The following is a 10,704-nucleotide window of genomic DNA, read 5'->3' as shown; positions in this document are numbered from 1 at the left end:
GACGCCGGCAGTAGCCGCCTCTCCTGACTCCTTGCGCCCCCTGCCCCTCACTGTCTCTTTTCTTCTCCAAGTCCTTCTGGCCCCTCAACCTTCCTCCCCATTCCCGCCTGCAGTCTTCCTGTGGTGGTGGTTTACTCGCTCAGTCGTGTCCGACTCTTGCGACCCTGAGGACTGTAGTCCCCCGGGCTCCTCTGACCACTGGGATTCTCCAGGCAAGAGTACTTCAGTGGGTCGCCATGCCCTCCTCCTTGGGATCTTCCTGACTCTGGGATCGAAGCCAGATCTCCTACATTGCAGGCAGAGTCTTTACTGACTGAGCTTCGAGGGAAGCCCTGCTTTTCTTAAAAGACTCAAGATTTCGACGCCACCCCCTACACCCAACCACCCCACCGGAGAACTCTGCGGATCTCTTGGAAGGGCTTTAAGACAGCCCTTAACTGCAGTGTCATCCGCAATATGTTTTCTAGTAGTTTCTGTCCCAGAGAAGTCCTAAACCTTTTGTGGGCCGAAGTAACTGCTCATTAGAAAGAATTTGAGGACTGAGGCCAGAACCTGAATTTGCAGGTTCCGCGGAGACCGGGATCCAGCGCTGCCACGGGGCGCCACTTGGCGGTCTCTTCCGGTTGCTTGTTCTACACTGGTAGCCTGTGTGATCCGTTTTCTTTCTGCTCATAATTTACTTTTATGCAGTGTACAAGCGGCACTGAGCATCTCACTTTCACATTTCAGGGCTATCTGCTGATGAAGAGTGTTGATGATCCAACACTCTTTGGGAGTGACAAGGCCTCCTAACTCTTGGGAAGTGGGTCTACCAATGACATTGAGAGGTCAACGTCTGTGACAGGGCTCCATCTCTCTGTTATCATGGGGCTTTTGGCCTTTGCTAGCTTCAGGGGTGACTGAGCCCTGACCTTGGAGGGTCACGCTGACACCTGAGCACGGGCAGTGCTCCAATTCATGTCTTGTCACTGAGTGAGGCTGGGTTCCCTATTTATAGATGTGGAAATGGATTCGAGCAGAGTTTTAAGGACCTGGCAAGAGCAATCAGGTGGAGTCTCATGTTCTTGGAAATATAATCGTTGTCGACACCCATTAAAACCACCTCCCAGTTGATTCCACTCCTATCTGGGGTCTAGACTGTGTACGGGTGCCAGGAGCATGCATGGGTGGGAGTGGCCAGGCCTGTCCAGAGTGGCTCGTCTTCCCCTATGTGGCTGTCCTGACCAGGACTCTAAGGCTGTCCTTCTGTCTTTCTCCTGCTCTCCTAGTCACTTGCCTCTTCACCAGCTTCACTCACTGGGGCTATGTGGTCCCCGTGTTGCCTCTTCCCAGAGGTTAAACACAGGGCCCTGTCCCCCAGGCCTATGCATGAGCGTCTCCCCCTGACATATCAATCACCTGAACTCAGCAAGCTGGTGCCCCACCCAAGCCTGCGTTCGATTCCTCCTCCCAGGCCCCATGTGTCTCTTATCCCCAAGTTGTTACATACCACGGATCTTGGCCTCCTTCATCAATAGAAATAATTCAGAGGCCAGACAATAAAAATAAATCAAATATCTTAATCAAAAGAAATTGAGGCAAGGCTTTATTGGGGCTCCTGTTGCAACAGAGGGGAGTGACAACAAATGACAGGTTCCTTGCTTGCTGACTCCTTAAGGTGTTGGGGTGAGCTTGTTCCTTCCATGAGGTGAGTGTAGGGCTGTGTCCAGGGGTCAGTCGGAAGGGTGGCTAAGGTGACTGGCTGAACCCTTAAGTGTTCATGTATGCTGGGGGCATGTGAGGCATCCTGTTTTTGCTCTGGGCTCTGCAAAAGTGGCAGTTGGGTTTTTCATATCTTTGCATCTTTTCCCCAGAAGTTTCTCTAATGACTCCAACTGGAAAACAATCTATTTTGTAAAACCTTTTTATTTTGTATTGGGTATAGCTGATTTACAAACAGTGTTGGGATAGTTTCAGGTGAACAGGTAAGGGACTCACCTGTACACATACATATATCCATTCTCCCTACACTCCCATCCTGACAGGGCAGTCACATAACAGTGAGCAGAGTTGTGGGTTTGATCCTTGGGCTGGGAAGATCCTCTGGAGAAGGAAAGAGCAACCCATTTCAGTATTCTTGACTGGAAAATCCCATGGACAGAGGAGCTGGCAGGCTACAGTCCATGAGGACAGAAAGAGTTGGACACGACTGAGTGTGCACACACAGACACACCATATGTCATACACAGGTCCTTGATGGTTATCCATTTCAAATAGAGCAGTGTGTACATGAACTTCCCAAACTCCCTAACTATCCCTTTGTGCATTCTTCCACCCAGCAACTGTAAGTTCGTTCTCTAAGTCTGGGTATCTGTTTCTGAGAATGCAAAACATCCTATTGCTGATATGAAGAAAGTTTTATGGGTCTGGATAGAAGATCCAATCAGCCACAACATTTTCTGAACCCAAAGCCTAGTCGAGATCAAAGCCATAACTCACTTCATTGCTATGAAGACTGAGAGAGGTGAAAAAGCTGCAGAAGAAAATTTGAAGATAGAAGGGGCTGGTTCATGAAGTTTAAGGAAAGAAGCCATCTCCATAAAATAAAGTGCAGAGTGTAGTACAAGACCTGACATAGAAGCTGCTGCAACTTATCCAAAAGATTTAGCTAAGATAATCTATGAAGGTGGCTACACGAAGTTAAAGGTTTCCAGTATTGACAAAAGAGCCATCTATTGGAAGAAGATGCCTGCCAGGCCTTAGATACCCAGAGAGGAGTAGTCAATGCCTGGCTTCAAAGATTCCAAGAACATGCTGATTTTCTTGATAAGGACTAACGCAGCAGATTCCTGGAAGTCAGTGGTCACTTACCACTTGGAAAATTCTAAGGCCCTTTCGAATTAGGCTGATTCTGTTCTGCTGTGCTCCGTAAATGAAACAATGAAGCCTGGATGACAGCCTATCTGTTCACAACATTGGTGGCCAAGTATTTTAAGTCCAATATTGAGACCTACTGCTCAGAATGAAAGATTCCTTTCAAAATATTACTGCTGATTGACAAAGTATCCCAGAATCTGATGGAGAAGTACAATGAGATCCATGTTGTTTTCATGGCTGCCAACACAACATCTGGTCTGCAGCACATGGATCAAGGAGCAATTTTGATGCTCAAGTAACAGCATTTAAGAAATACATTTTAGAGCTATAGCTGCATAGATAGTTATTCCTCTCGGGATCTGAGCAAAGTCAACTGAGAACTTTCTGGACTGAATTTATTTATTTTTTTAAAAGGATATCATCTTTTCTAAAAATATTATTTATTTATTTATGTATTTGGTTCCATGGGTCTTAGTTGAGGCACACAGGATCTTTGTTGGGTCATACATGATCATTCGCTGCAAGACAAAGAATCTCTAGTTTTGGTGCCTGGGCTCAGTAGTTGCAACACATGGGCTTAGTCGCTAGGCAGTATGTGGGACCTTAGTCCCCTGAACAGGGATCAGGCCATCATTCCTTGCATTGGAAGGTAGATTCTTCATCACTAGACCACCAGGGAAGTCCCTCTACAATGGATTCATGATTATAGATTCCATTGAAAACACTGAATAGGTTGAAATATCAACATTAAGGCGAGTTTGGGAGAAGGTGATTCCTACCTTCACAGATGACTTTGAGGGGTTCAAGAAATCACCAGAGGAAGTAACTGCAGATGTAGTGGAAACAAGAAGGGAGCTAGACTTAGAAGCAAAGCCTGAAAATGTGGCTGAATTGCTGCAATTTCATCATAAAGCCGAATTGAATGAGAGTTCATTCTCATGCATGAGCAAAGAAAGTGGTATCTTGAGACAGAAACTGCTCTTGGTGAACAAGCTATGAAGATTGCTGAAATGACAACAAAGGATTTAGAACATAACATAAACTTGGTTGAAAAAAGCAGCAGCAGACTGCAGAGGATTAACTCCAATTTTGAAAGAAGTTCTACTGTGGGTTAAAATGCTGTTACAGAGCATTGCATGCTCCATAGAAATCTGTTAAAGGAAGAGTCAAAGGATGTGGCAAACTTCATTGTTGTCCTCTTTTCAGAAATTGCCCTACCCACCCCAACCTTCAGCAACCACCACCCTGATCAGTCAGCAGACATAGACGCTGGACAAGACCCTCCACCAGCAAAAAGATTTTGACTCATGAAGGCAGAGATGATTCTCAAACTACTTTATTTTAGAAACAAATTGTTGTTAATGAAATTCTGTATATTATTTATTTAGTCATAAAGCTATTGCACACTTAACAGACTTCAGACAATGTCAACAAAACTATATACATACTGGGAAATGAAAAATTTGTGTGATTTACTTTATTATGATATTCAATTCATTGCCCTGGTCTGGAACACAGCCTGGAATATCTCTGAGGTTTTGCTGTACCTACATGCCTTGGAGTGTAAAATGAAGGCAACAAAAGTTATTTTGAGCTTTGCCAAGAGAACATACTAGTCATAGCAAAAACACTGTTCCAACAAAACAAGAGATGACTCTACACATGAACATCACCCAATGGTCAATACTGAAATCAGATAGACTATATTCCTTGTAGCCAAAGGTGGAGAACCTCTATATAGGAGCAAAAACAAGATGGGAGCTGACTGTGGCACAGATCATGAGCTCTGTATTGCAAAATTCAGACTTAAATTGAAGAAAGTAAGAAAAACCACTAGGCCATTCAGCTATGACCTAAATCAAATGTCTTATATTATACAGTGGAAGGGACAAATAGATTCAAAGGATTATATGTGGTACACAGAGTGCCTGAAGAACTCTGGATAGAGGTTCCTGAGTTTGTACAGAAGGTGCTGACCAAAACCACCGCCAAGAAAAACAAATGCAAGAAGACAAAATGATTGAGGAGACCTTAGAAATAGCTGAGAAAAGAAGAGAGGCGAAAGGCAAAGGAGAAAAGGAAGGATATATCCATCTGAATGCATAATTCCCAAGAATAGCAAGAAGAGATAAGAAAGGCTTCCTAGATGATCAATGCAAATAGAGGAAAACAATAGAAAGGGAAAGGCTAGAGATCTCTTCAGGAAAATTCAAGATACCACGGGAACATGTCATTTAAAAATGGATGCAATAAAAGACAGAACCGGCAAGGACCTAAAGAAGCCTTTCCCATCAAACATTTGGTCAAGTTGTGAATGCAAAGGAAAAGTACTTAAAAGAAATCAAAAGTGCTCCCCCAATGAACACACGTGTGATAAGAAAGAAAAACTGACCATCAAGGTCAAGTGGTAAAATTGGTTTGAGAAGGAAAAAGAAAGATGCTGAGTAGGATGTGCAACGCAAAGACATCACTTTGCCAATAAAGGTCTGTCCAGTCAAAGCTACAGATTTTCCAGTAGTGATGCACTTATGTGAGAGTTGGACTGTAAAGAAGGCTGAATGCTGAAGAACTGATGCTTTTGAATTGTGGTGCTAGATAAGACTCTTGAGAGTCCCTTGGACTGCAAGGAGATCAAACCAGTCCATCCTAAAGGAAATCAACCCTGAATATTCATTGGAAGGACTGATGCTGATGATGAAACTCCAATACTTTGTCTTTCTGATGTGAAGAGCCCAGTTATTGGAAAAGTTCCTGATGATGGCATAGATTGAGAGCAGGAGGAGAATGGGGCAACAGAGGATGAGATGGTTGGATGGCATCACCAACTCAATGGACATGAGTTTGAGCAAACTCCGGGAGATAGTGAGAGACAGGGAAGCCTGGCGTGCTATAGTCTATGGGGTCACAGAGTTGGACATGACGAAGTGACTGAACAACAGTTTACCATATGTAAACAGCTCAAGCAGTGGCCAAAAAATTACAATTTATCTTATTTATTTGTAGTACTTCATTATCTATTCTGAACATGATCCTCTGTCTATGGGGAAATAAATCTACTTTTCAAAACAGACATAGTTTGTGCTGTGATGTCTGGCTTCTCCTTTGAGAGGGGGAGGCATAGAGGAACACAGAAGAGTCACCACTGAGGGTGAAGATCTTGATGAAATAAAAAGGATTTCATTGCATAACTTTCAGAATATATCCTTGGATCCAGGTTATCAGGATACTGATTGGGATCGAGAGCTAGACTGCATGTTACTTTAAGAGCTTTCTTTTTATTCTTGGCTTCCACAATACATGTAGCTGAATCATCAGTTCTATTTAATCCCATAAGGTGGACAAAGGGTGAAATGTCCCGAGTTCCCTCCTTGATTAGAAAAGGAAACTTGAAATATTTATGTCTTTTGCCATAGCGAGATACTGACTTAAATATTCATATTAGAAATAAAATGACTAAAAGAGACATTCAGACATAGTATTTTGTTCTGTTCAAAACACTCTGAAGTTGTTTCTCTGAACACAGAAAGAATCCCTGTGTCCTGCAATAGCAGATGGTATTTTTCTTGCATTATCATCATTTGCAACAATGAGATTGCCATATAGAGAAGAGTCTGATTTTTCTCAAACTAGAAAAAGACAGAAAGTGTCCTATTTGAGGAGATTTCTTGTTCAAGTAGTTGAACATTTCATTGCAGGGATTCCATCACTTACAACCAAGAGAAAGAAGCAAAAGAGGATGGGAAAAAAAAAAAAAAGAGAGACTGAGAAGACAGTTTGCCAAATGTGACAAGAGTCATGAGACAACGCAGCTACTGCGTCATCATAACTGGAAGGCAGGCTCCGAATTCCTGGGTCTGATCTCCTGACTGTAAAGTGAACAGAAGGAGAACAACGGCTGCCAAGGAAAGACTAAGTCATGAGGCCGACAGAGCACCTGTTGTGGCTTCTGGGAAGCACCATCTCCTGTAGAAAATAAAGGGGTGTTGGTCCAGGAGACTGAGGAACTCCTGTCACTTTCCTGGGGCTGCCCCTCCCCAGCCCCCCTCCAGCTCCTTCCTCACTGAGGGGCTCCTATGTCCTCCACCCCCACCCCCACCCCAGGCCCAGCAGCTTCTTGTCACCTCCTCCTTCTTTACTGCATCACAGAGTCACCCAGGCCCTGACACCCCCTGCTTAGGCTCAGGACTGGAGCCAGTGAGGAATCAATCTGCTTCCTTTACTCAGGTCTGGATCCTCCCGAGGGGGTGCCTAAGGACCAAGGAGCAAGTCCCCAGATGAGGGGCCTTGCTTTCTGACAGCCTTGAGGGGCTGCAGGCAAACCTCCTTCCTTCGTTCCCCTACAGCCTCTGAGCCAGCAACTGACAGCCCTCAGGACCAGGGTCCTTGCCCCCATATCTCTTCCTGGTGCAGCTCAGCTGGGCGCCTCCCCCCCAGCTCAGCCCCACCCATCCCCAGGCACCTCTGCTCAAGGCAATATCACTCAGTGATGGAGTCTCTGGGTCCCCAAGAGGCCACAGGCTGAGACAGAACTGCTGCTGCTCCAGGAGCACAGGCCTGGCCTCAGCCCTTCCCACAGTCTCTGCTGTGGGGCTCCTGCCTTGCCTGCTGTGACCCAAGCCACTTCCTGTGAGAACAGGCCTTTGGAGTTGGGTCTGCAAAGGCCTTCCCACCCCTTCCTCCTGGGATGAGAGCCCGGCCCCTCTCATCTTGGCCCCTGGGTGGGTCCCCTCCCCACTGACACATCATGTGGAGCCCCCTGCTGCTCTCAGCCCCCGTGAGTCCTGCCCTTGCCCTGAGTGCCTGCTGTTCTCACACCACCTACCGGGGCCCTGCCAGCCAGCAGTCTGTGCTCAGTCAGGGGACTTGGCTGAAGTCTTTAAGCATCAATAGGCCTCAGCTTAGTGAAGGCCCCTCCCTTTTAACAATGTCACCTAACAGCAGGGACCTCTCAGAACTCAGGGCTGAACTTGTCGAGTTCTGCTCTCAGATGATATGGGGTCTTATCCCCCTGCTCATTTCCAGGGTGAAGAGGTTCAGTGAGGGGAGGGGTTGGCTGGGAGTCACCTTCCTCGTCCTCACGCCAGGCCCTGTGCCCCTGCCTTCAGTACCTGTTCTTGTGAATGATCCACACTACGATGCTTATTATGATGAAACCGGCAAGAACTCCAAGGATGATCTTGGTTATGTGATTGCTGGTTGGGGCCGTAGGCTGCACTGTATGGGGGACTGTGGTCGGTGATGCTGCAAGGAGAGTAAGAGTGAATCCTTTGTCCAGACCCCAAACTCGGCAGATGCCTCCTCAGCCCCCCTGATTCAGGTACCCCTAGAATTCAGATACCCTAGGTACCCCTAGATGGGTGCAGACAGCTTGTACCCATCACATGGAGGCCCCTGGGATAGATCCTCAGGCAAGATGGGGCGAAGGGAGCTAATGGGGCTCTGACAGCTAATGGGGGAGCAAGGTTTCCAACACAGCCACTCAGTCCTGCTGTGACATCAGAGACAGTGACCTGAGGATGGAGTCCTCAGGAGCTGACAGCAGAGGTGGTATTGACAGTTTTCCGAAGTAGAATTGGTGACATTTAAAAAAAGATTCTGGAATGAGGGTACAGTGAGAAATAAATCCCAGAAATAAAAAAGACGTCTACAGGATTTGGATCAGCAAAAATCCATGTTCAATCATCCAAATGCCTGTGCTGTGAGGAAAGGACGTCAGGAGGTGGAAAGGGAACGAGGATGATAGAGCATCCCGGATCATTGTTCTCCCAGGAGCTACTCACTTTTTAAATTTATTTTTTTACATTCTTTTATTTTATTTTTATTCACTCCAAAAACATTGTTAATTGGGGTACAGCCATTAACAGTGCTATGATAGTTTCAGGTGAACGGTGAACGGATTCAGCCATAGATACACATGTACCCCTTCTCCCCTAAACCCCTCTCCCATCTAGGCTGGCACATAACACTGAGTAGAGTTCCATGTGCTATAAAGTAGGAGCTTGTTGGTTATCCATTTTACACATAGCAGCGTGTACATGAACTTCCCAGAGTCCCTAACTATCCCTTCCCCCAGGTAACCATAAGCTTGTTTTCTAAGTCTGTGAGTCTCTTTCTGTTTTCTAAGTTTTTTTGTACTATTTCTTTTTAGATTCCAGATATAAGGTATGTCATATGATATTTCTCCTTCTCTTTCTGACTTAGATCACTTAGTATGACACTCTCTAGGTCCATCCATGTTTCAGGAACAGCTCACTTTAGATGGATCACTTTGCCAAAACACACATACACACAGACACACACAGACACACACATGCACACACAGACATTGGGTCCATATCACCTTGAGTGGACTACCACTTCCTTATACTCGTCTCACTTACCTGAGGTCTTCAACGTTTTCTCCCAGCACACTATAAGATCCTGAAGGCAGGTCTGACAGTCTCCCATGGAGACGTTCTTGAAGAAGTCGGTCACAGCTCTGTCCTTCTCCCACTTCTCTTTCATCCGCCTTCCTCCAGAATGAACCTCTGTCCAGTGTCCATTTTCTGAATCAAAGCGGAGGCACATTTCTCCATTGAAGCCAATTGAATTGCCAAGATCCACTGATGTGTCCATCCTCTTCACACTGGCACGTCATCCTGGCCTGCAGGGTCAGAGGGCCTGACTCCACCAAGGAAAAGAAAGAGCTCAGCCTTGGACTTGACAAATTCTTTGCCTCACCGTGGTCCACCTCCCCTGGGCCCAGGTAACTGGCCCTGTTCTCTCCTCCAAGGCCTGCTCCTTCCACTGGACTACTAGGGAAGGACCAATATCCAGTTGAATTTTTTACCCACAAACAATGGATGCAGCCCCTTCAGTATTTGGACTTTCTAACTCACCCCTGGACTCGATGGACATGAGGTTGACTTGATGGACATGAGTTTGAGCAACCTCTGAGAGTTGGTGAAGGACAGGGAAGCCTGGCGTGCTTCAGTCCACGGGGTTGCAAAGAGTGGGACACGACTGAGCGACTCAACTGAACCGAATTGAACTCACCTCTGGCCGTGTGTTTCTCCGGTATAATGTCAGGCAATTGCCCCTTGAGGAAGTCCCTGATGTCTCTCAGTGTTTCTGTCTGTGTTTCCCAAGCGTTCGTAGTTTTCACCTCCTCTCCCAATGGACTTATGGATTGGATCTTGGTGCCACCACAGTCATAGGAGAGAAAAAAATTCCCATCGACCTGGCCTTGAACCACACACCACGGCTCTCCAGGACTGGGGTGAGGATCGACGGTGAAGTTGTAGAAAAGAGAGTGAGTGTCTGTGAAGGAAATGCAGGTGAGGGCAGGTTTTGGAGAAGACCCATTACCTCCTCCCACCACTTATGTGAGAGCAGAGGAAAGCTGCCGGGCTGGGTTGGTAGAGCAGGAAGGTCCCCCTGGCCCCCAACACCACCGACAGGCTGAGCAAGTGGAGAAACCACATAACATTATCTCTACTCTGCTCATAAGGCCAACACAGAACCCAAAGCTGCAGAAAGAATTCACAGGATTTAGCAAGGCCAGGGAGATGCTGCTGATCTACCACTTTGATGGGTCTTGGAATCCTGGAGAAGGCCTGGCCCACATGGCATGAAAAAGAAAATCCAGAACTTCCGAGGCAGGTGGTAGAGGAGGGGATCCAAGGCTCAGAGAAGTGAATGTGCCAGGGTGGACACGGTATGAGAGGGCAGGAAAGTGTGCAGTCCACCAGGCTCTATGGAGCTCGAGAGGAAAGAATGGATGAGAAGCATCTCCAACAGCTCAAGGGTGACTTTTGCTGAAGGTCAGGGACGGTGGTGGGATTAGTGTTCCTGTGCACTTCCAGCAGG

General features: G+C 46.5%; 1 protein-coding gene across 1 annotated transcript; it reads right to left on the bottom strand.

Moving 5' to 3' along the window:
* Nucleotides 1–1,887: 1,887 nt before the first annotated feature.
* LOC112441504 (UL16-binding protein 3-like) lies at nucleotides 1,888–10,155 on the bottom strand (the record flags this gene model as incomplete). Its single annotated transcript, XM_024988973.2, is given in 5 exon segments — nucleotides 1,888–6,819; nucleotides 7,965–8,097; nucleotides 9,237–9,441; nucleotides 9,443–9,516; nucleotides 9,892–10,155. Coding segments are annotated over 5 exon segments (725 nt in total), but the record flags the coding sequence as incomplete, so codon positions are not given.
* Between the last annotated feature and the right edge of the window lie 549 nt (nucleotides 10,156–10,704).

This window comes from Bos taurus, unplaced genomic scaffold (genome assembly GCF_002263795.3).
Source record: "Bos taurus isolate L1 Dominette 01449 registration number 42190680 breed Hereford unplaced genomic scaffold, ARS-UCD2.0 Leftover_ScbfJmS_1554, whole genome shotgun sequence".
Lineage (NCBI taxonomy): Eukaryota > Metazoa > Chordata > Mammalia > Artiodactyla > Bovidae > Bos > Bos taurus.
The sequence above is the reverse complement of the archived record's forward strand: the minus strand, read 5'-3'. Positions and strand labels throughout refer to the sequence as shown.